At 53.9% G+C, this 25179-nt stretch overlaps 1 protein-coding gene across 1 annotated transcript; it reads left to right on the top strand.

Annotated features, from left to right (window-relative positions):
• Positions 1-3491: 3491 nt before the first annotated feature.
• On the top strand, positions 3492-23258 carry LOC135191347 (polymeric immunoglobulin receptor-like). Its single transcript, XM_064173569.1, has 11 exons — positions 3492-3599; positions 13261-13356; positions 13606-13938; positions 15843-16172; positions 16881-17204; positions 18542-18856; positions 19531-19663; positions 20490-20608; positions 21199-21324; positions 21438-21496; positions 22410-23258. Exons 2-11 carry the CDS (start codon positions 13275-13277, stop codon positions 22539-22541), a joined length of 1953 nt encoding a protein of 650 aa, XP_064029639.1. The 5' UTR covers positions 3492-3599; positions 13261-13274; the 3' UTR covers positions 22542-23258.
• The last annotated feature ends 1921 nt before the right edge of the window (positions 23259-25179 follow it).

Genomic DNA, 25179 nt, shown 5'->3' with positions numbered 1-25179 from the left:
GATGCATCTGCAACCAAGCTGTTGGTGTGCAACTGAGTGGCTGTGGCAGGGGCTGAGCATCCCAAGGGGAAGGCAAAGCTAGGGAGGAGATGTGGGAAGGAAGGACCTGGAAAGATGAGCTTATAAATCCTTAAAGGGTGGGTGTCAGGAGGGTAGAAGCACAGAATGGTTTAAGTTGGAAAGGAGCTCAAATCTCTGCCACTTCCAACCCCCTGCCATAGGCAGGGACACCTCCCACTAGAACAGGTTGCTCAAAGCCTCATCCAACCTGGTCCTGAACACCTCCCTGGGTGACCTGTGCCAGTGTCTCACCACCCTCAACCTGTGCCAGTCTCTCACCACCCTCACTGCAAACAACTTCTTCCTAACATCCACTCTGCTACTTCAAACCCATTCCTCCTCCTCCTCTCATCACAAGCCCTTGTCAATAGTCCCTCCCCAGCCCTCCTGGAGCCCTCTTCAGATCCTGCAAGGCCACCCCAAGGTCTCCTCCAAGCCTTCTCTTCTCCAGGCTGCAAAGCCCCAACTCTCTCAGCCTGTCCTCAGAGCAGAGCTGCTGCAGCTCTCTGAGCATCTTTGTAGGGTCAGGATTTTCCCAGTGCTGCCCAGTGACAGGAGCAGTGGTAATGGGCACAGACTTGGACACCTAAACATGAGGAACTGATTCACTTGGAGAGTGGTGGAGCACTGGAGGAGGCTGCCCAGAGGATTAGTGGAGTCTCCACTACTGGAATCATTCCAAACTCACCTGGATGCTATCCTGTGCAACCTGCTCCAAGTGACCCTGCTCTGAGATTGGGCTTGGACTGGATGATCTTCAGGGGGCACCTCCTAACTCCTTCCATTCTGTGATTCTGACCCCCATGGCTGCAGGTTTACTGCATGCAAGGCAAAAAGAAAACCAAACCCACCAAACCCAAGAGGATTTTCATCTCCATTAGGTCTCTTTGCACAAACCACACCTGCCTTCAGGCTATTAAAGACACCAAGCACTCAAGTGCAGCTTTTCCCCTCACACCTCATCCTCAGAACTATCCCCACCTTCAAAGATCAAACTATTTCAGCCCAAAGCCAAGCCACAGTTAGCTCTGGTTTGTGTGGTTATCAAATGCAACCTAGATTAGATGCTTGCTTCTGCTGCAAAGTGAGCTTTGGGCTGAGGGAATCAGAAAGTAAATCAAGCAGACAAGCTCAAGGTTGGTTGTTTGCTGGAGGTGCCAAAGTGCTTTGGAACCTGAGAGTTGGCAGGAAGATGCTTCCTCCTCTGATAAGTAAATATATATATGGGAGAGTAGATTTCACCTTTATGGCTTCTGGTAAAAGCAGACAGTGCTTTGGGCAAAGAAACTCTTCATCCACCCTGGGCTGTTCTTCCTCAGGACCCCAGAGTTGGGTTCTGCCAGGGCTTCCTCTGCCCACAGCCATGACACCTTCCTCCTGGCTCACCCCTTGTGAGCCCAGGGCTGCTCAGAACACATCTCCATGCACACTGTGGGGTTGAGACAAAGCAAGAGGGAAACCAAGGTGCTGGCATGCAAAGGAGAGGTGCTTGGGGAAGTGGGAGATGTAGGAAAGCCAACACACCTCTGCCCACCGTGCCTAAGCAGCTGCAGTCAGACTCATAGAAGCAGTCAGGGTTGGAAGGGAGCACAAGGAGCAGCCAGTTCCAACCCCCTGCCATGCCCAGGGACACCCTACCCTAGAGCAGGCTGCACACAGCCTCAGCCAGCCTGGCCTCAAACACCTCCAGCCATGGGGCCTCAACCCCCTCCCTGGGCAACCCATTCCAGCCTCTCACCACTCTCCTGCTCAACAACTTCCTCCTCACCTCCAGCTTCACTCTCCCCACCTCCACCTTTGCTCCATTCCCCCCACTCCTGCCACTCCCTCACAGCCTCAAAAGTCCCTCCCCAGCTTTTTTGGAGCCCCCTTCAGATCCTGGCAGGCCACAAGAAGGTCACCTGGGAGCCTCCTCTGCTCCAGCCTGCACAGCCCCAACTCTTTCAGGCTGTGCTCACAGCAGAGCTGCTGCAGCCTCTCAGCATCCTCCTGGCCCTGCTCTGGACACTCTCCAGCATCTCCACAGCCCTCTTGTCCCAGGGGCTCCAGAGCTGGATGCAGGACTCCAGGTGGGGTCTCAGCAGAGCACCACAGAGGGGCAGAATCCCCTCCCTGGCCCTGCTGGCCACACTGCTGCTGCTGCAGCCCAGGCTCTGCTTGGCTTTCTGGGCTGCAAGTGCACACTGCTGGCTCCTGCTGAGCTTCTCCTCCAGCAGCACCCCCAGGTCCCTCTGCTCAGGGCTGCTCTCCAGCCTGGCACTGCCCAGCCTAGATTTGTGCTTGGCATTGCCTCGACCCAGCTGCAGGACCTTGCCCTTGGTCTTGAACCTCCTGAGGTTGGCTTGTGCCCACCTCTGCAGCCTCTCCAGGTCCCTCTGGCTGGCATCTCTGCCCTCCAGCCTGGCTGCTGCACCACACAGCTTGGTGTGGGCAGCAAACTTGCTGAGAGTTCACTCAGTGCCACTGTCCATGGCACCATGTCACACTCCAGGAATAAAAGGCTCCACACAAGGAGACTCCACAACCTCTCTGGGCAGCCTGTGCCAGGGCTCTGGGACCCTTACAGCAAAGAAGTTCCCCCTTGTGTTGAACTGCAACCTCCTGTGCTGCAGCTTCCATCCACTGCTGCTTGTCCTATCCCAGGGAGCAGTGAGCAGAGCCTGTCCCCCCCTCCTGACCCCCAGCCCTCAGAGAGTTATAAACAATGATCAAATCCCCTCTCAGTCTTCTCCTCTCCAGACCAAGCAGCCTCAGGTCCCTCAGCCTCTCCTCCTCAGGCAGTGCACCAGTCCCCTCATCATCCTCATAGCCCTCCCTTGGACCCTCTCCAGCAGATCCCTGTCCCTCTGCAACTGGGGAGCCCAAACCTGAAGGCAGTAGTCAAGATGAGGTCTCAGCAGGTCAGAGTAGAGGCGGAGGAGAACCTCCCTGGATCTGCTGGGCACACAAAAGTGATGTTGCCAACAAAGAGGAGGGGCCTGGCTGGACCTTTACCTACTCAGACCCCCCTGAAGTTCAGCAGTGTCTTTGGCATCTTCAAGCCACTGTCCCCCTGCTGCCCTCTTTCTCTGGGTGCAAGCAGAAAGCTGTCCCCAGGATCTCCTGCTCCCAGCAAAGCAGAAGCCCTCCCATGGATCTGGCCTCACAGATGTGCCCTGGAGCCTGTCCTGTTGCCCACTCTTGAGGTGGCAGTTGTGCAATGTGTAACCAGCAGGTAAATAACAGCAGGCTGCTCCAAGTGCCAGCAGAGCTGGGCATTGGCTGCCCTGCTCTCACGTGGGGCTGTGCTCACCTGCCAGGACTTCTGGATGCTATTCCTTTAAGGCACAACAGGTGGAAATCCAGGGCTAGAGGTACCAGGAGTATTTAACACAGCCTGGCACTGCCACAGCCCGTGTCCAGCTGCAGCAGGAGGCAGGACACCCACAGCAGGTCCCACCTGCTTGGATCACTGGCCACCAAGACACCAAACAGAGGAGAGGTGAAGGCTCCAGGAGAAAGCAAGAAGTCCAAGAGAGCCTGCAGAAGCAACGTGGGGTGTAAGTAGAGCTTCTTCCTTGTCTCTCTGAACTGCAACAGCTTCTCTGCTGCCTCTTGGAGATGGGGAAGGAGAAGGATACAAGCACTGAGACACTGCTAAGGATTCTTCCTCACCTTCCTCCTGAAGGCCACCAGCAGGGAGTGATTGTGCAGCTCTGGCTGGTGGGAGAAGCTGATTGCTTCTGGACGGTGGTCAGGAGCCTAGGATCAGGTTGATGAGGTTTATGTTTTCTTCTCTGCTGTCAGTTTTTAGCCTTCCCTTTATGGAAAGAAGAAAAGAAAAGTTAATTATCATCACATTTGCATTGAGTTTTAATAGAGGAAGTTACTGCCCAAGGTAAGGGTTGGTCATCTGCAGTGGTGCAGTTCAACCTGTGGTCACTACAGTCTTGAGACACAGCTTGGAGGTAGCTGCTGGGAAGCAGATTTTGAGACTTGAGAAGAGAGTTGGTTTGGTGATGTCCTAAGGGAGCTCTGAAGAATCATCCCCACCTTGGTGCATTCAGAAGAGCTCCTGAGGCAGCAGTGAAGGAGGTGTGCTGATGTGCATGAAGTGTGGGCAGCAGGACAGGGGAGGTTCTTCTGCCCCTGTGCTCAGCACTGCTCAGGCAACACCTTCAGTGCTGTGTCCAGTTCTGGGCTCCTCCATTCGAGAGAGATGTTGAGGTGCTGGAAGGTGTTTGGAGAAGGGCAGCAAGGCTGGGGAGGGGCCTGGAGCACAGCCCTGTGAGGAGAGGCTGAGGGAGCTGGGGGGGTGCAGCCTGCAGCAGAGGAGGCTCAGGGCAGAGCTCATTGCTGCCTGCAGCTGCCTGCAGGGAGGCTGTAGCCAGGTGGGGTTGGGCTCTGCTGCCAGGCAGCCAGGGACAGAAGAAGGGGACACAGCCTCAAGCTGTGCCAGGGCAGGTTCATGCTGGGCGTTAGGAAGCTGTCGATGATGCGGCTGCAGCCTTTCTCCCTCCACTTGCACCAGTACTTCAGTGAGGAGCTTCTGAGGGGTGCATAGTGGCACTCAAAGGTGGCTGAGCTTCCTTTGACACCAATTATCGTGGGCTTGCCTTGAGGGACATTGGTTCCTGCAGACAGAAGTGAAAGGAGAGTGATTGGCATTGGAATGGGCTGCCCAGGGAGGTGGTGGAGTGGCTGTGGCTGGAGGTGTTGCAGCCAAGCCTGGCTGGGGCACTTAGTGCCATGGTGTGGTTGGTTGGGCAGGGCTGGGTGCTAGGTTGGGCTGGCTGAGCTTGGAGCTCTCTTCCAACCTGCTTCATTCTATGATGCCCTACAAGTGGAGGGAGAGAGCTGACAGACTCCTGTCACATCAGACCAGCAGTGAGGGCATGAGGTGCACAGAAAGGTGCTGGAGTCTCCATCCCTGGAGACATTCAAAGCCCACATGGATGCATTCCTCTGTAACCTTCTCTAGGTGAACCTGCTTTGGCAAGGGGGTTGGACTCAATCTCCAGAGGTTCTTTCCAACCTCTACCATTCTGTGATTCTCCACACCCAAATTGTCACCCTGCACACGAGTTAGCAGCAGTCATGGCAGCATTGGCTAATGGTTGGACTCAGTGAACTTAAGATTCGTGGAATGGTTTGGGGTGGGAGGGACATTGAAGATCAGCCAGTTCCAACTCCCCTTGCCATGGGCAGGGACACCTCCCACTAGAGCAGGTTGCTCAAGGCCTCCTCCAACCTGGTCCTGAGCACCTCCAGGGAGGTTGTGGAGCACAGAAGCACCCAATGTGATCTTTGATCCCATTCTGTGCTTCTGTGCTCCACAACCTCCCTGGGTAACCTGTGCCAGTGTCTCACCACCCTCACTGCAAACAACTTCTTCCTAACATCCACTCTGCTGCTTCAAACCCATTCCTCCTCCTCCTCTCATTACAAGCCATTGTCAATAGTCCCTCCCCAGCCCTCCTGGAGCCCTCTTCAGATCCTGCAAGGCCACTCCAAGGTCTCCTCCAAGCCTTCTCTTCTCCAGGCTGCAAAACTCAAATTCTCTCAGCCTGTCCTCAGAGCAGAGCTGCTGCAGCTCTCTGAGCATCTTTGTAGGGTCAGGATTTTCCCAGTGCTGTCCAGTGACAGGAGCAGTGGTAATGGGCACAGACTTGGACACCTAAACATGAGGAACTGTGTTGCTCAGTCTGACTTTGAACACCTCCAGGGAAGGAGCATCCACAACTTCCTTGGGTTACCTGTGCCAGTTTCTCACCACCTTCAGGCTAAGGAGTTTCTCCTTAATCTCCAGTCCAAATCTGCCCTCCTCAGGCTCAAATCCATTCCCTCTCATCCCATCACTATCTTAAAGATCTTTTGCAGCCTAAACAACTCTGTCATTCTCTATGGGACTCTTAACACCTTCCAGTGATGCCACCCCTGAAGAGCCATCATGCTGCTGTTAGCAGTACACACCCTGATGCTACCTGCCCATGCAGCAGCTAACACTGGACAGGTTGTGCAGTGCTCTTGGGTGGTTGGAAGTTCCTGCTCCTTGCAGGATGAAGAGCATTAAGGCAGAACAGTTTGGTAGTGGTGAAGTTGGTTTCACTTTCCAGCCCAAGACAGGAGAAACAAAAAGAAAGGAACCAGTGAGCCATGACACTGGGAGCTGAAAGGCAGCAAATCAGGTCACAAGGCAGTTATGGGATAGATGACAGCTTAAAGGAAGAGAAAAGGACAACCTCAGCAGGGATTTCAGTCACTGCCATCAGGGACAGCTGATTCTTCTTTTTTCATCTGCCTTCCAGAATCAAAGAGTGGTCTGGGTAGGAAAGGACCTCCAAAGCTCAGCCAGTCCAACCCCTTGCACTCAGCAGGGACATCCTCCACTAGAGCAGCTTGCTCACAGCCTTGTCCAGCTCAGGCTGGGATGGGGTCTCAACCCTGGGCAACCTGTTGCAGTGTTCCAGCACCCTCACAGTGCAGAACTTGTTCCTCACACCCAGTCTCAATCTGCTCTGTTCTCGTTTCAAACCATTGCTTTTATCCTGTCCCTGCAGGCCTTTGCAAACAGTCATAGAATCATAGAATCAGCCAGAGCTGGATGGGACCCCAAGCATCATCTAGTTCCAACCCCCTGCCATGGGCAGGGACACTCTACCCTAGAACAGGATGCCCACAGTCCCTCTGCTGCCTTCTTGTAGCCCCCTTCAGGTACTGGAAGAACTTCCTCCTTGTGTCCACAGGCTCAGAGGATGTCAGGGGTTGGAAGGGACCCAAAGAGCTCATCAAGTCCAACCCCCCTGCCACAGCAGGACCACACAATCTAGCTCAGGGCACACAGGAACACATCCAGACAGGCCTGGAGAGGCTGCAGAGGAGACTCCACAACCTCTCTGGGCAGCCTGTGATAGTGCTCTGGGACCCTTACAACCTAATTCTACCCTGCACTAGTTTAAAGCCATTGCCTCTCATCCTGTCCCTCCCAACCCTTATCAAAAGTCCCTCCCCAGCTCTCCTGTAGCCCACTTCAGGTCCTGGCAGACTTCTCTAAGGTCTCCTCCTGCAGCCTTCTCTTCTCCAGGCTGAAGAATAACTGCTGGGACAGGGTTCAGCTGGTGTTTGATGAATATCCTTAGCTGGGAGGGTCACAAATGCTGCAGAAATTCCAGCTTTTAGGAAACTGAGAAGCTCCAATCAGATCTTCCCACCAGTTTCTGCTCACTGCATCACCCAACCAGCACCTCCTGGTTAATCTCTTGCCACATTGTAAAGGAGGCTTTGTTTTGGAACAGGAAAGGTTTTCTTTCTGGCTGTTTAGGTCAGTTTGGTCATTTATCTTTCAGTTGATTGCTCCTTCCTAACTTCATGAAAATGAAGTGGATTGGTGGTTTTTCCCCTTCCCACTACAGCAATCCAAGCTCACAGTGAGGCCATGGTCTTGATGGGTAGGGTAAAGATGTAGACAGTCCCAGTCTTGTGCACAAAGTCACAGAAGCACAGAAACATCCAAGTTGGCAAAGTTCCTCAGGATCACCAAGGCCAACCTAGAACCCTACTCTACAACCTTCACCTTAAACCATAGCCCTGGAGTCCTTCTTCTAGGCACAGATCTTCAGCACATCCATAAATCACAAAGCATTGTGGATACCTTCTCCCTGGAGGTGTTCCAGGCCAGGCTGGATGAAGCCTTGAGCAACCTGGGCTGGTGGGAGATGTCCCTGGCTATGGCAGGGGGTGGGAATTGGACGAGCTTTAAGGTCCCTTCCAACCCAAGCCACTGTATGAAGCAAATGTGCCCCTCCTCCTCCTCCCAGTGCAACCCCTGCTGCTGCTGCTCAGCCTGACTCTACACTTCCCATCTCTAGAGCTTCCATATGGGGCCAAGGGAGGTTGTTTTAAAAGGATTTAAAGGAGGGGAGGTGGTGAAAAGAATCATAGAATCAAGCAGGTTGGAAGAGACCTCCAAGCTCATCCAGCCCAACCTAGCACCCAGCCCTGTCCAGTCATCTAGACAATGGCTCCAGGGAATCCTGCCTCGTTCTACCTGTTGTTATTTCCATAACAGGAAATGTTCTACAGGACAAAAAGTGCTCCTGAGCTGCAGTTACAAACACAGCAGCTCAATCTCTGTGTCTCTTTGATCCCACGGCATGGCCTTGACACTGGTCATTGTTAAGAGCACTGGTTAATAGCTAATGGGTTGCACTGGGCTGATCCCTGCTGGCAAGCAGCAGCAGGAGTGTAGGTAGCTACCCCAGGGCTCAGCCTTTGCAGCTGAGTCAGCAGAATTTGAGAACTGATCTCTGGGATCTCAGACCCAACAAGAGCAGCTGCTTGCTTAGGTTTGTATAACTCAGGGAAGACAGGTTCTGAGCTCATAGGATCAAGTAGGTTGGAAGAGAGCTCCAAGCTCAGCCAGCCCAGCACCCAGCCCTGCCCAACCAACCACACCATGGCACTAAGTGCCCCAGCCAGGCTTGGCAAGAACACCTCCATCCACAGCCACTCCACCACCTCCCTGGGCAGCCCATTCCAATGCCAATCACTCTCTCTGACAACAATTTCCTCCTCACATCCAGCCTAGACCTGCCCTGGCACAACTTGAGACTGTCCCTTCTTCAAATCATCTTAAATGTGAAGATCACAGGATCATGGAACAGGTTGGGTTGGAATGGACCTCAACAATCATCCAGTTCCAGCCACTGCCATGGGCAGGTTCACCTCTCACCAGCTCAGCTTGTTCAAGGCCTCATCCATCCAACTTGGCCTTGAAGACCTCCAGGGAGGGAATATCCACAACCTCCCTGGGCAGCCCATTCCACTGTCTCCCCACCCTCCCTGTAAAGAATTTCTTCCTCATCTCCAGTCTACATCTCCCTTCCTCGAGCTCCAACCCATCCCCTCTCATCCTATCACTACAAGCTCCAACCCATCCCCTCTCATCCTATCACTACAAGCTCCAACCCACCCCCTCTCATCCTATCACTACAAGCTCCAACCCACCCCCTCTCATCCTATCACTACAAGCTCCAACCCATCCCCTCTCATCCTATCACTACAAGCTCCAACCCACCCCCTCTCATCCTATCACTACAAGCTCCAACCCATCCCCTCTCATCCTATCACTACAAACTCCAACCCATCCCCTCTCATCCTATCACTACAAGCCCTTGCAAAAAAAGGTTCTTCACAGACTCACCCAGCTTCACAGCCACCCTTGGTGGGGTTTCAGCAGCTCTTTCCAAGCTCATGATCACAAACATGACAACTCAAGGTGAGCATAGGAGTGAGGGGCCAGGAGAAAACCAGTTCCATTTCCTTGGCAGTGCCTGGATTGCAGCATGCACCAGGCTGAAAGGGACCTCAGCTCATCCATTTTAAGGCAGATCACAACTAAGCATCTGGGTTTATTAGTGTTAATCTCACTAATGATTAGCCCACCCTGGGCTGGTTTGGGGGCAGATAACTCTTTGAAATCCCACTTGCTTTGTACACATAACCCAGCAGCAACTGCAAAAAGCCAGAGGGCACCAAGCCACCCAGCCTGGCAGAGCCTCCCTGCCAGGACAATGCCATTGCCTTGATCTTGGTGGCATTGGTGTCCTGAGCTTGAGCCATGAGTGAAGAGCTCATAGACTCATAGAATCACCCAGGTTGGAAGAGACCTCCAAGATCATCCACTCCATGCAACCTCTTTCCTCCCCAGGTTAGCTGACATGCTGGGTTTGTGCTCTAAATGCTCCAAACCCTGTTGCACTGGGAGAGGGAAGAGAGAGAAGCTGACAGCTTGGAGGATGCAAAATCAAAGCCAAACACCACACTCACTCCCTCCTCCCCCCAAAAAGCCCCAAACCCAGCAAAGCCTAAAATATCCCAAACAGCTCCAGCTCACCCCTGGGCACCATCCAGGGGACCACTGTTGCAACAGGGACTTTGCAAACACCAACCACACATAGCTGTGCAGCTAGGAGGTCTCCCCCTCAGCAAGAGGAGCAGAGAACACCACAAGGGTTTAACCTCTGCCCCCCTTCACCTGTCAAAGCTTCCTTAACTAAGCACACACAAAAAAAAAAGACCCCAACAAGTCCACAAGAGCTTCCTGGGGGGGATAGCTGTGTTCTCTCCTTGCCTGCCACCCAGAGCAGTCCATTGCCCTGCCTTGCAGGCAGTTTTCCCCTGGGTGTTTAATCCATCAGGTCTTAGACAGCAGCTTGCACAGACACAGCAGGGACCAGGGTAAAAGCACTGCAGACCAACAGAACTTTTCCTTCCCAGCTACTCTGGAGGCACCACTCATGACATTCCCCTCTGGTTTCACACCTGTTTGACTCTAGCCTAGCCCCCTGCAAACCTCTGCTGTTCCATCTCCCTGCTCCTCTTGGCTCCCCTTCCACCTGCAGAACCCTGAACACGGATCACATCTCCAGCCACTTACTTGCACTCCCTTTCAGCTCAGCAGCTTTGCTCTTCCCTGGAGGTCTAGACCTTGTGCTCTGCCTAGGGACAGCAAATCCAGCAGCAAATGTCCTTCAGAAGCAAGAAGCAACCAGAGCTCCTCCACCAATGCCCTGATGAAGCTCTCCTCCAGCAGCTCCAACAGCTGTTGCTCGTTGCAGAGTGGTCAGCAAAGCTCATCTGAAGCATTTCTGTGGGTGAGGAAGTGTCACTGCCTGGGTGGCAGGAGCAGAGAGGGGGTTTCCAGCCATCCAGCTGCCTGGATCAGCATGGAAACACAGCACAGGAGTTTATGTAACTGGTGGCTGTGCTTGCTCAGACTTGCTCTGCACAGGACTTTTCTCCATTCATTGAGTGGGGGAAGGTTTTAACAGCATCTGAAAGGCATCTGGCCTCAAGCTGCACCAGAGGAGGTTGAGATGGGATAGTAGAAGAAAGTCATTCAGTGAAAGGGTTCTCCAAGGCTGGAACAGGCTGCCCAAGGAGGTGATTGAATCCCCTTCTCTGGAGGGGTTTAAAAGCCACAGAGATGTGGTGCTGAGCACCATGGGTTAGCAACAGCCTTGGTAGAGTTAGAGAATGGTTGGACTGGATGATCTGAAGGGACTTTTCGAACCAAAATGATTCTGTGGTTCTCCAAGAGGATTAGAGACAACTCAGACTGCAGATGTTGGTCCTGCAAGCAGGCAGGAATCATTGGCCTTGTGTGGAAGCAAAGTGTCCTCAGAGAGAGATGCAAACATTCTCCCCTGCTCCAGCAGGCACATAAGGACCCTGATGCCACCACTCTCACACATCTCTCTGGACACAGCTTTCTCTTTGTATCAAAAGAGAGGCCTTGGAAGGTCCTCCCAACCTGCCAAAGTGATGATCACAGAGTCACAGAATTAACCAGGTTGGAAAAGACCTCTTAAGATTATTGAGTCCAACCTATCACCTAAGCCTCCTAACTGGGGGAATGGAGCAAAGCTGGAGGTGAGGAGGAAGTTGTTGAGCAGGAGAGTGGTGAGAGGCTGGAATGAGTTGCCCAGGGAGGGGGTTGAGGCCCCATGGCTGGAGGTGTTTGAGGCCAGGCTGGCTGAGGCTGTGTGCAGCCTGCTCTAGGGTAGGGTGTCCCTGGGCATGGCAGGAGGGTTGGAACTGCCTGCTCCTTGTGCTCCCTTCCAACCCTGACTGATTCTATGGTTCTATAATTCACTAACCCCTGGCACCAAGTGCCTCATGCAGCCTCCTTTTAATCACCTCCAGGGATGGGCACTCCACCACATCCCCAGGCAGCCCATTCCCATGCCAATCACTCTTTCCACGAAGAACCTCTCCTCACATCTAACTCTGAAGCAGCCAATTGCTGTGAGGAGGAATCAGACCAAGAGAAGACTCTACTTTTGCCAAGGAAGGCAAAGCTGAGCTGGGATCCTGCTTGCTTGGCAGACTTATGGGTGGAAGGTAGCAAAGTGACCCTAGGTCAGAGGACCTACTACAAGCAAGGGGCAAACCTCAAGGCCCTTTTTGTGCCTTATTGTTTGCTCTCTGCAGAATGTGAGATGTTTGTCTTGCTGGCTCCTTCTGGGATGTGTATGAAAGAGCATTTTATTCATGCTCAGTCAGTTAATGATTAGCCCTGGACAAGTGGCCAGTGAGCAATCAGAAGCCACAATAGAAGGAAGGAAGCACAACAGAGCCTCTTTTCATCTCCACAAGGAAATAAATCCTTTTGTTCTCTCCACTGGGAATTACCCATCATGAATTTGTCACTTGGCACCCTGAAATCAAGTCCCTCTGAGTGGTTCTAAAGGCATTTCTTGGCACCTATCAACTCTGGAACTTGGAATAGGCAGGTGGGTCAACAACCACCTTTGGGAAACTCACACTGCCACCCCCATCCCTCCCCTGCAGTGGCCAACAACAGCCTGCAGGTCAGGCCAAAGACAATAGTTGAGTGAATAAAGAGCTTTGGCTTCCTCCAAGCCATCACTCAGCTCAAAGGTCAGAAATATTCATCCTGAAGTCTTTGGTACACATCCCAAGAGATTCAAAGTTTGGTTTGGTGTTCTGGAGCCCATTCCAATGCCAATCACTCTCTCTGACAACAACTTCCTAACAACATCCAGCCTAGACCTGCCCTGCCACAGCTTCAGGCTGTGTCCTCTTCTTTTGCTGGGTGCCTGGCAGCAGAGCCCAACCCCACCTGGCTACAGCCTCCCTGCAGGCAGCTGCAGGCAGCAATGAGCTCTGCCCTGAGCCTCCTCTGCTGCAGGCTGCACCCCCCCAGCTCCCTCAGCCTCTCCTCCCAGGGCTCTGCTCCAGGCCCCTCCCCAGCCTTGCTGCCCTTCTCCAAACAGCTTCCAGCACCTCAATAGCTCTCTTGAACTGAGGAGCCCAGAACTGGACACAGTACTCAAGGTGCACAGCACCACTCTTGTGCACAGCACCACTCTTGCCTGCCCAAGGGACACTCTGCTCTGATGGACACGTTGGTGGCTTGCAAGCATTGCACCAGCTGAGGTTGTCAGAGCAACAACTCCTCTCATATCCTGGAGGGGAAGGTTGGGATGAGGCCCATGGGTAGCCATGATGCTGTGGAGCAGCACAGGCAAGAATAGTTACCTCTTTCCCATGCAGTCCCTGACAGAAGTGATGAAATCCTGCCTTTCTCTCTAGCTCAGTTAACCCACAGCCCTCATTTCCTGCAGGCACGAGGATGATGAGCTGGTCATCACCATTTTGCAAGTGATTATCCTCCAACTTGTGTGTCTCTTTCAGGGAATGCATGAAAAATGACCCTAGTGGTGTCCATCCTCCTCCTCATCCTCCTCCCAGCCCAGGCTGCAAGCAGCAGACACCTCCCCAAGTCAGCAAGTAAGTGGAACCTCTCTGGGGCACAGCTGCTGTGGGTAGCCCAAGACCAGAGATGGCATTTTTAGGGGGGAAGCAGGGTTCAGGGAGTGTCTCTCCTTCATCAGTGCCCCTCACTGTCACAGGGGACCTTGTGGGGCTGCACAGGGCTGGGGCCACACATGCTCTGCTGCACCCCAACCTTCTTCTGCAGCCCCTTCAGGCCCTGTAGCACAACTGACACTTAACAGCCAACCTGTTTTCCTCTTGCAGTCTCAAGCCCTGTGTTTGGACCATGGCAGGTCTATGGTCTGCTCAATGGCTCAGTCACCATCACCTGCTTCTACCCCCCCACCAGTGTCAACAGGCACGACAGAAAGTACTGGTGCAGGGAGGCAGCCAGCAGCTGCAGGACTGTTGTCTCCACCAGCGGCTATGTTGCTGCAAGCTACCAAGGCAGAGCCTCCATCACTGACTACCCTGAGTCCAAACACTTCCAGATCACCATCTCTGGGCTCACAGAGGCAGATGCAGGCACCTACCTGTGTGGTATTGGCATCAACGGCCGAGGCTTGTCCCACAAAGTCAGCCTGGATGTTTCTGAAGGTAACTACACACTCAAGGCTCCTTGCAGTGCCATCAGCTCCCTGGAGCTTCCTTGCTTCAAGGCTGCACAGGGAGTCTGCCCAATGTCACAGAGTCACAGCCACAGGCAGGCTGGCAAAGCCCCTCAGGAGCACCAAGGCCAACCTAAAACCCTCCTCTACAACATTCACCTTAAACCACAGCCCCAAGCACCACATCCAAACCACCCTGAAGCACAGCCAAGCTGCCTGACTCCACCACCTCCTTGGGCAGCTCATTCCACTCCCTCACCACTCTTCTTCATGAAAAACTTCTTCCTAATGTCTAATCTAAACCTCCCCAGCCTCAGCTTGAGGCCATTCCCCCTTCTTCTGTCTCCAATTCCCTGTGAGTAGAACCCAGCAGCAGCCTCTCCACAACATCCCTTCAGGTAGCTGTAGACAGAGCTGAAGATGCCTACGAGCTCAAGATGCTCTCACCAGAACAATTCCATGCTTTTAAAACCCAGAGTTCATTTCCCCATGTGCTCTCACTGGATGAATTTTTGGACCCAAACCCTGGCATAATAAAACCCAATTTAATGAACCTCAGCTCACAAACCTTGCTTAGGAGCCTCAGACTTTTCTCAGCCATCAAACTTAGGCAGATGCAATCGCATCACTCCCATGTACCCTCCAACTCATGGCTGAGGACAAGCCAAGCCATGTAATTAAGTAAGCAAGCCAAGCCTGGGGACAATTTCACGTGGACATGGCATGAGGGACAAGGTCCAGGGTGCAGATCATGATGCAAACTCACAGCATGAGCCCTGGAAGAAGGTTGTGGCACAAAGTCTGCTCTAGAGTGGGTGATGATACAACACAGAGACATGAGTGAGCTGGGGAGGTCATGGAACACAATCACAGAATCATTAAGGTTGAAAAGACCCAAATCAGGCAGGCTGTGCTTTAGCAGGGAACCTCCTGCCTCAGCAGGCAGAGATCAAAGGCAGCCACTGCTGGGGGATGAGCTCTGAGAGGAGCCAGTCAGGCCAGACACAGCCTGAGATGATCTGAAGAGCAATGAGGTGGCAAAATATCTTGGGTGGAGGCAGATTGTCTTTGGCAGAGCTGAATCTAAGGGGCAATGGACAAGCCCTCTAAAGCCATCCAGTCCAACTAGCAACCCACCACCACAGCCACTAAATCGTATCCCCAAGTGCCATGGCCACAGGTTTCTTGAGCACCTCCAAGGATGGGGACTCCACCACCTCCCCGGGCAGCCTGCTCCCATTCTCCTCTGCTCATAAGGTTCATAGAATCCTAGAATGGCTTCAGCTGGAAGGGACTTTGAAGATCATCTAGATCCAATCCCCCTACCAGAGGAAGGACACCTCCCAATCCCTGACCACTCTCACAGCAAAGAAACTTTTCCTCATCTCCAACCCTCCCCTGGCACAGTTTCAGACCATTTCTTCTCCTTATAATCCCAACTCTCACAGGTGGTTAACCACCACCGAACCTCCCTGGCTTCTTTTTGACTGGTTTCAGCTGATTTACTGTTTCATTAGGATTGAATCATAGAATCAACCAGGTTGGAAGAGACCTCCAAGACCACTTGATACTAAAGAGAAGAGTCCAACCCTGACCTCACTCCAGTCTCCTTTCAGGCAGCTGTAGAGAGCAATGAGGTCTCCCCTAAGCCTCCTCTTCCCTAGACTAAACACCCCCAGCTCCCTCTGCTGCTCCTCCCCAGCCCTGTTCTCCAGACCCTTCCCCAGCTTTGTTACTCTTCTCTGGACCTGCTCCAACCCCTCAGTGTCTTTCTTGGAGTGAGTTGCCCCAAACTGAACCCAGTCCTCAAGCTCCAAGAAGCACCAGATCCTTGCACCCTCTCCGTTGTGGACGGAGCAGGCAGCAGACTCTGACAGCTCTCTCTATGCACAGGACCACATGTACCTGAGGGTGCTGAGCTCTTCTATGTGGAGCTGCACAGCACTGTGTCCATGACCTGTAGCTTTGGGAAGGAGTCTGCAAACGAGAGGAAGTTCTTGTGCAAGCTGGACAAAAGTGGCTGCCACAACATCATCGACACCTACGGGAACGTCCATGAGGACTACACAGGCAGGATCCTGCTGAGCAACGAGGAGACCCCAGGCTCATTCAGCATCATGATCACCCAGATGGGCTGGCAGGATGCTGGCTTCTACCTCTGTGGGTATGGAGCCTATGGGACAAGTGGAGAAACGAAGGAGCTGGATGTGCATGTCTATGAGAGTGAGTAAGCTTTTCCCAGTGGGCTTGGTCCTTCACACAATCACAGAGCTGCCCAGGTTGGAAAGGCTCTCCAAGATCATGGAGTCCTGTTCACAGAATGGCAGGGGCTGGAAGGGACCTCCAAAGCTCAGCCAGTCCAACCCCCCTGCCAGAGCAGGATCACCCAGGAACACATCCAGGTGGGTTTTGGATCTCTCCAGAGAGGGAGACTCCACAACTGCCCTGGGCAGCCTGTGCCATGCTCTGTCACCCTCACAGTTGTTGACCCAACACTGCCAAGTTCTTGACTAAACCACAGTTCCCAGCACAACATCTCCAAAACCCTCAGATAGCTCCAGGGATGGTGACTCCACCACTTCCCTGGGCAGCCTGTTCCAGTTCCTTACCACTCTTGCTCCAGGGATGGTGACTCCACCACCTCCCTGGTCAGCCTGTTCCAGTCGCTGACCACTCTCTCCATGAACAACTTTTCCTAATGTCCAATCTAAACCTCCCCAGACTCAGCTTGCTCATAGAATCAGCCAGGTTGGAAGAGAGCTTCAAGCTCAGCCAGCCCAACCTAGCACCCAGCCCTGCCCAACCAACCACACCATGGCACTAAGTGCCCCAGCCAGGCTTGGCTGCAACACCTCCAGCCACAGCCACTCCACCACCTCCCTGGGCAGCCCATTCCAATGCCAATCACTCTCCTTTCACTTCTGTCTGCAGGAACCAATGTCCCTCAAGGCAAGCCCACGATAATTGGTGTCAAAGGAAGCTCAGCCACCTTTGAGTGCCACTATGCACCCCTCAGAAGCTCCTCACTGAAGTACTGGTGCAAGTGGAGGGAGAAGGGCTGCAGCCGCATCATCGACAGCTCTGGGTTTGTGTCACCCCTCTATGAAGGAAGAGTCACCATGGTCAACAACCCAGAGAACAAGACCTTCACTGTCATCCTCAACCAGCTGAAGGACAGTGACAAAGGCTACTACTGGTGCATGACAGAGGAGGAGAAGGAGCAGCAATCATCAACCGAGCTGAAGGTCATAGAGGGTACGAGCTCATCTGTTGGCACTTCTCTGCCACCCCCTGGGAGCAGATCTGCCACTTGGGCAAGAGATGTGAAGTCCACCTGTGACTTTTTAACCTCACTGTGCTGATCTCTCCCCCCTCCCATCCCAGTAGCTTTCAGCCAGAGGTGGAAGGTTTCAGTAGATGCAGAGTGGAGGCGAGGAGGAAGTTGTTGAGCAGGAGAGTGGTGAGAGGCTGGAATGGGTTGCCCAGGGAGGTGGTTGAGGCCCCATGGCTGGAGGTGTTTGAGGCCAGGCTGGCTGAGGCTGTGTACAGCCTGCTCTAGGGTAGGGTGTCCCTGGGCATGGCAGGGGGGTTGGAACTGGCTCATCTTTGTGGTCCCTTCCAACCCTGACTGATTCTATGATTCTAAGGCTTCAGTTTTACAGGGAAGCCTTCACGACAGCTTCACACTCAAGTGGTTCTTAAGCCTTGCTAAACCTCTCCCCAGCTTCCACCCAAAGATGCACAGAGAATTGTTTTGGTTGGAAAAGTCCTCTAAGATCATCCAGTCCAACCATCAACCCAACACCTCCATGCCCACCAAACCACATCCCCAGGTGCCACTTCCACACATCTCTTGAACATCTCTAGGATGGTGACTGTGCCACCTACCTGGACAAACTCTTCCAATGCCAGACAATAGACTGGGTTGGAAGTGATCTAAAAGATCATCTAGTTCCAGCCTTCCTACTAGCCCAGGGACCTTAAAGTTCATCTAGTTCCAGCCTTCCTACTAGCCCAGGGACCTTAAAGATCATCTAGTTCCAGACTCCCTACTAGCCCAGGGACCTTAAAGATCATCTAGTTCCAGCCTCCCTACTAGCCCAGGGACCTTAAAGATCATCTAGTTCCAGACTCCCTACTAGCCCAGGGACCTTAAAGATCATCTAGTTCCAGCCTTCCTACTAGCCCAGGGACCTTAAAGATCATCTAGTTCCAGACACTTCCCACCAGCCCAGGTTGCTCAAGGCTTCATCCAACCTGCCCTTGAACACCTCCAAGGAGGGTGCATCCACAACCTCCCTGGGCAACCTCCACCCTCACTGAAAAGGATTTCTCTCTAATCTCCAGTCTAACTCTGCCCTCATCAAGCTTCAGTCCATTCCCTCTCATCCTATCACTAAAGCCCTTCTAAAGAGCCCCTCCCCAGCTCTCCTGCAGCCCCTCTAAGTACTGGAAGGCTGACCTAAGGTCTCCCCAAAGCCCCAGCCTCAACAGCCCCAACTCTCCCAGCCTTTCCCCATGATGAAGGTGCTCCAACCTGCTGCTCATCTTCATGGCCTTCCTCAGCCTTGACCTTCTGCATACCCTTGCAGGAGAGCCTGGATTGCAGGGCCAGAAGGACGTGGAGGCACGAGTGGGCTCCCCAGTGGATCTGACCTGCTCCTACCCCTGCAAGTACTACTCCTACCAGAAGTACTGGTGCAAGTGGAGCAGCACCAACTGCACCCCTGTGCCTGCTTCTGACCAGAGGCAGCCGGGGCCAGACGTGAGCTGCGACGCCGACAACAGGACCCTCACCCTGAGCTTCGAGTCGGTGACAAAGGCAGACCAGGGCTGGTACTGGTGTGGAGTGACACACAACGGCCTCCTGGGGGAGACCATGGCCGTGTACCTGGCTGTGGCTGAAGGTGAGCCCCAGGGCAGCTGCACACAGGCACTTCTCCTGCTCCCCAGGGCTGCGCATCCTGCTGGGAGCAAAGCCCTCTGCCTTGCCACTAGGCTGCAGCACCTCGAAGGAGAAGAGCTCTCAGCTTCCCAGGTCTCCCCGATGGTGCCTGCCTTACAGACTGGTTTGGTTGGCAATGCCCTCTAAGATCAGTGAGTCCACCCAACACCTCCATGCCCACCAAACCGTGTCCCCAGGTGCCACTTCCACACGTTTATTGAATGCCTCCAGGGATGGTGACTGTGTCACCTCTCTGGACAACCTCTTCCAATGCCTAATCATAGACTGGTTAGGGTTGGAAGGGACCTTAAAGATTATCCAGTTCCAGACCCCCTGCCATGGGCAGGGACACCTTCCACTAGCCCAAGTTGCTCAAGGCTTCATCCAACGTGGCCTTGAAGACCTCCAAGGAAAGGGCATCCACAGCCTCCCTGGGCAACCTCCACCCTCACTGGAAAGAACTTCTTTCTAGTCTCCAGTCTAAGCCTGCCCTCACCAAGCCATCATCTTGAACATCTCCAGGGATGGTGCCCAGCCAGAACCCACCACAGTTCCTCAAACACCCAACCACTTTCTGGGGCCCTATCTCCACGCTGCTGCTCACACAACTAACCAACCACTCTTCTTCTCTGGGAGGTACAGGGCAGAGTGATGGCCACAACCAGGACATTGAGAAGGCTGATGCCCCCAGCCCTGCTGAGACTGGTGGCAGTCCCCAGGGAAGAGCCTTCAGTGATGCTGGGGAGCAAAGTGCAGCTGGCTCAGAAAGGTTTGTTCTCTCCAATCCTCTGTCCTGTCTCATTTTCCTGGGGCTGTGACCCCCCCACCCCCTCCTTGTCAGCACTGTGTTTGCAGCCTGCCTGTGGGGCTTAGCAGCAGGAAGATTCTTGTCCCTAAAGAGCTTAAAAACATCAGAAGAGGAAAATGTTACAGGAAAAGGCAAAATGGTTTGGAATTCCTCTAGCTCAAGGATAAACCAGTCCCAGAAGGGGATGGCTAACAGTGTGGGCAGCAGGACAAGGGAGGCTCTTCTGGCCCTGTGCTCAGCACTGCTCAGGCAACACCTTCAGTGCTGTGTCCAGTTGTGGGCTCCTCCATTGCAGAGAGATGTTGAGGTGCTGGAAGCTGTTTGGAGAAGGGCAGCAAGGCTGGGGAGGGGCCTGGAGCACAGCCCTGTGAGGAGAGGCTGAGGGAGCTGGGGGGGTGCAGCCTGCAGCAGCAGAGGAGGCTCAGGGCAGAGCTCATTGCTGTCTGCAGCTGCCTGCAGGGAGGCTGTAGCCAGGTGGGGTTGGGCTCTGCTGCCAGGCAGCCAGGGACAGAAGAAGGGGACACAGCCTGAAGCTGTGTCAGGGCAGGTTCAGGCTGGATGTTGTTAGGAAGTTGTTGTCAGAGAGAGTGATTGGCACTGGAATGGGCTGCCCAGGGAGGTGGTGGAGTGGCTGGAGGTATTTCAGGGTGGTTTGGATGTGGTATTTGGGGCTATGGTTTAAGGTGAATGTTGTAGAGTAGGGCTCTAGGTTGGCCTTGGTTATCCTGAGGGGCTTTGCCAACCTGCATGTTGCTGGGTGATTCTGTGATCCTCCTCTCCATTCTAGCCCTGACCAAAGCCAAGGTTCCAGCACTCTTGTGTTAAGCCTGAGCCTTACTGGTGCAGTGCTCCTGGTCCTGGTGACAGCTTTTGCTGTCTTCAAATACAGGCAGCTGAAGAGATCTGGTGAGTCCTTTCCCAGTCCCTCCAGCGAGGTCAGCAACCAAGCCTAGCTGAGAGGCATTCCTGCCCATGGCAGGGAGGTTGGAGTAGATGATCTCTAAGGTCCCTTCCCACCTAAGCCATTCTATGAAGAGAATCCCAGAATGATTATCACAGTCATTCAGGTTGGGAAAGACCTTTAAGATCATCAAGTCCAACCACAACCCAGCTACCATGGCAACCTGCTGAAGATACCCTCTCATGCATGCCACAGTCTCTGCTGCTCCCCTAGTGCCCACCAAGGGACCCTTTTTTCTCCCATTGCCTCTGTCCATGTGGCTCCAATGCTCAGTGTAGAGGGCATCTGGGTCAAGGCAGAGGCCACCCCCTCCATGGCTCAGGCAGAGGCCATTCCTCCATCCCTCCCTGGCCTCAGGCAGAGGCCATTCCTTCCTCCCTCCCTGGCCTCAGGCAGAGGCCATTCCTCCCTCCCTCCCTGGGCTTTGCATGTGACATGACAGAAGAGGCTCAGATGTGCTTGCACCAGCTCCAACCAATTGTGTGGAGCCTTTATCCCAGAAGCTGTTTCCCATATTTCTCCTCCCTCTTCCCAGAGCTGGTGTCTGTTGGAAGCTACAGGACCAACATCAGCATGTCAGACTTTGAGAGTGTGAAGGGCTATGGAGCAAGCAACAATGCCTGTGTGAAGGAGAACGAGGAGACCCAGATGGGAGGGGATGGTGAGTTGCTGCCACCTGGGCTGGGGAGAGGTTTGCAGAAGGACCCTGCAAAAACCCACACCTTGCCCACCAGTGGTGCCCACACCCTGAGGCTTCCCCTTCTCTCCCTGCAGAGTTCATCACCACTGAGGCCACCCCAGAAAGTGCTGCTGAAACAAAGAAGGCAAAAAGGGTAAGAAGGCAGGAGACAGCTCACTGACCTGGGAGGTAGCACCACAGCTCTCCAGCTTCTGCCAAAGCAGCTACCTTCTCCCAGGGGGCTTATTTATACCCAGGTGATCTCCATCCATGGGACCTTGTTTGTACCCAGGTGTTTGCCATCCATGGGGCTTTGATTGTACCCAGGTGTTTGCCATCCATGGGGCTTTATGCTCTCCATCCATGGGGCTTTGATTGTACCCAGGTGCTCCCCATCCATGGGGCTTTATGCTCCCCATCCATGGGGCTTTGTTTGTCCCCAGATGCTCCCCATCCATGGGGCTTTATGCTCCCCATCCATGGGGCTTTGTTTGTCCCCAGATGCTCCCCATCCATGGGGCTTTATTTGCACTCAAATGTTCTGACACAAAGTCAGTCCCAGGTGGTGTCAGGAGGGGTAGGTTGTTACTATAGATATGAAATAGTGAGACAAGCACACAGCCAGAAGGCAGAGTGCATCTCACCTCCCATCCTTACCCCTGTATGGGTACTGGTTCAGGGAGCTAGAGGTGTGTGAGGAGGTCTCTGTCATTCCAAGGGCTGTGGACCTGTCTTCTCCTTGCTTTCATCTGTCTTCCTCCACCCCTTGTTTTGGCTGGAGAAGACCTCTGAGACCATCGGGTCCAACCACCAGCCCAGCACTCCCATGGCCACCAAACCATGTGCCCCAGGCCCACAGGTTTCTTGAACTCCTCCAGGGATAGTGACTGCAGCACACTCCTGGGCAGCTAATGCCCTCTCATCAGCACCAGCATGACCTCCTGGACTGTCCCACTTGACCAGTCTGTCCCTACCACCCCAGCAAGCTCACAAAACCCTACCCTTTCCCCTCCACATGCTACTGTCCACCCCAGACTACCTAACAGTGTCCTTCTGTCCTTCCCTAGAGCTCCAAGGAGGATGCTGACCTCGCCTACTCCACCTACCTCCTCACCTCTGGCACCATCACTCAAGTTGACCCCATGGGGCACAGCACTACCCCAGAGGTGCCCCCTCCAACTTGGCAGGGTCAGATCTGAAGGCAGAGGAGCAAGAAGGATGACAACAGCTGGGACTGGGCTCTGTCTGGAGGGTCAGAGCAAACCCTCAGCAAGCAGCACTCTTTATTGCTACCACAATTTGCTATAGCTTGACCTTGATCATTTTTTTCTTGCTTCCATTCAGCTTTGAGCAGTGATTTAGGAGGAATTGGCTGATGCCAAACGGGGCAGCTGGGCTGAGTGAGCAGGTTGGACTGGGAAATGGCAGGAGCTTGAGGGGCTGAAGCCACCCACCAGTGCCCTTCCAACTGGGGTTGCTCTCAGAGGCCAGGAGGCACATTGCAGAAAGGTAATTTTCCTTTGAAGGCAACTGCAAACCCTCTAGGACAGCCTCTTGCTTTTGATTCCTCTAAGTTTCCCCCTCCAGAAGACCATACCTATGGACCAGGCATGGCCTGGAGGAGTTCTGTGCACAAGCAATAAAGACCATCACTGGCTTCAGCAGAGCAGGGGACTCACAGGCCATGGGAGGGCATGGGGAAGAGGCCACCTAAAGAGGGACCCTCAGGGTGTATTTGTAGGGGAAGGGGGGGGGGGTGTTTCTCCCCCTTTTCACTGCAGCAGTGGAACATCAGGTCTGGTCTTGCAAACAGCAGAGGATGGGAGGAGAAACCTCTGAGTGATGGGGAGAAACAGGCAAAGGTTTGAGTGATGTTAGACATCTGCATCCCAGCGTGGCATTAATTAGTCTGACAACCTCTTAGCAACCCCTGTAGCTTATTAGGCAACAGGCCCCAGTGCTGGCTGGCACTGGGTCATTTTGCATAGCACAGACCAGATTGCCCAGAGCAGCTGCACCACCACCCTCCCCTTTCTGACCTGGAGATGGAACAACTGAGCCCAATTCCTGCTCCTCTGCCACAAGCCACCCTGCTGAGGGTGGCCTTGGAACCCCACCCTGAGCTTAATAAACCTGAGCACACATCACTCTCATCATTTTCCCTGGCTGACTTCACATTCTTCCAAGTGGAAATGAGGATGGCTGTAATTAAATGTTGTCCCTGGGGCTCGTTTTGCAGAGTGGGGGAAACAGTTTACTGCTGGGTGCATTTCCAAGCAGCAGCTCTCAGGCAGGCAGAGACTCATCAGAGAATCATCACAGAATCAAGCAGGTTGGAAGAGAGCTCCAAGCTCAGCCAGCCCAACCTAGCACCCAGCCCCAACCAACCAACCACACCATGGCACTAAGTGCCCCAGCCAGGCTTGGCTTCAACACCTCCAGCCACAGCCACTCCATCACCTCCCTGGGCAGCCCATTCCAGTGCCAATCACTCTCTCTGCCAACAACTTCCTAACAACATCCAGCCTAGACCTGCCCTGGCACAGCTTGAGCCTCTGTCCCCTTCTTCTGTCCCTGGCTGCCTGGCAGCAGAGCCCAACCCCACCTGGCTACAGCCTCCCTGCAGGCAGCTGCAGACAGCAATGAGCTCTGCTCTGAGCCTCCTCTGCTGCAGGCTGCACCTCCCCAGCTCCCTCAGCCTCTCCTCACAGGGCTGTGCTCCAGGCCCCTCCCCAGCCTTGCTGCCCTTCTCCAAATACCTTCCAGCACCTCAGCATCTCTCTTGCATTGAGGAGCCCACAATTGGACACAACACTCAAGGTGGGGACAGAAAGCTGAGGACTCTGCTGGCAAAGTGATGCAGGAAGCAGTAGGGATGAAGAATGAGGGAGGAATCAGAGAAGCAATGCTCCGTGAATGCCAGGAAGGGGATAAGCTGATGCCACACCAGGAGGGGGATGAGCTGCTGCCAGCCTGGCAAAGAGAGGGGCTGTGCAGGTGCCTACCAGGACCAGAGCTGGCCAGGAGGGAAGAGGTAGAAGCTGCACAGAGAAACCCAAATTCCTGAGCCTGTGTTGGTTAGGTGCAGCCCTGAGAGCAAATCATCAAATGCAGAGGATGAGGAGCATCCCCTTGACAACAGGGTGGGAAGGGGGTTGGATACCAGGAAGGGTGTGGAGGGGCCAGGGCAGGTTTGTGCCTGCCTCAAGTTGCTGGAAGTGAATGAATGATTCTGGTGCAATAGGAAAGGCGTGAGCTTGGGAAGTGTCCCTGGGAGGGAGCAGTCACAAAGCTGCAGGAGAACTCGAAGGTTTGGCAATTTCTGAGAGGAGAAAACCCCTTCTGCTCTCCCTTTGCAAATGCTCTTCCTCTCCAGCTGCCTGCTGGCAGCCTTCCCTCAGCTCAGCTCCTCCTGCCGCTGCTCTGGGAGCAGCAGGAATCAGCCTGGATCCCGAGAGAGGTGCAGGGGCCAAGAAACGTGGTGGGCTGAGCACCCTGCCAGCTGCCCTGCTCTGCAGTGGGTGGGAAGGTGTAAACCTGGTTTGACACGAGAGCCATAAAACATGCACGGGCTGAGGCATGCAACCCTCCCACCAGGCTCTGAGATCAAGGACAGACAGCAGAGGAGATTCATGGAACCATAGAATCAAGCAGGGTGGAAGAGAGCTCCAAGCTCAAAGAGCCCAACCTAGCACCCAGCCCTGCCCAACCAACCACACCATGGCACTAAGTGCCCCAGCCAGGCTTGGCTGCAACACCTCCAGCCACAGCCACTCCACCACCTCCCTGGGCAGCCCATTCCAGTGCCAATCACTCTCTCTGACAACAACTTCCTCC

This window comes from Pogoniulus pusillus, chromosome 39, assembly GCF_015220805.1.
Source record: "Pogoniulus pusillus isolate bPogPus1 chromosome 39, bPogPus1.pri, whole genome shotgun sequence".
NCBI lineage: Eukaryota > Metazoa > Chordata > Aves > Piciformes > Lybiidae > Pogoniulus > Pogoniulus pusillus.
Note: the sequence above shows the minus strand (reverse complement) of the source record. Positions and strands in the feature narration are given on the sequence as shown.

What these genes read in the sequence shown, in the direction of transcription:
- LOC135191347 (XM_064173569.1), top strand. Translation starts at nt 13,275, where the DNA reads ATGACCCTAGTGGTGTCCATCCTCCTCCTCATCCTCCTCCCAGCCCAG. An exon ending in ACACCTCCCCAAGTCAGCAA is followed by an intron (nt 13,357 to 13,605) that starts GTAAGTGGAACC and finishes TTCCTCTTGCAG; the next exon opens with TCTCAAGCCCTGTGTTTGGA. An exon ending in CAGGCAGCTGAAGAGATCTG is followed by an intron (nt 20,609 to 21,198) that starts GTGAGTCCTTTC and finishes CCCTCTTCCCAG; the next exon opens with AGCTGGTGTCTGTTGGAAGC.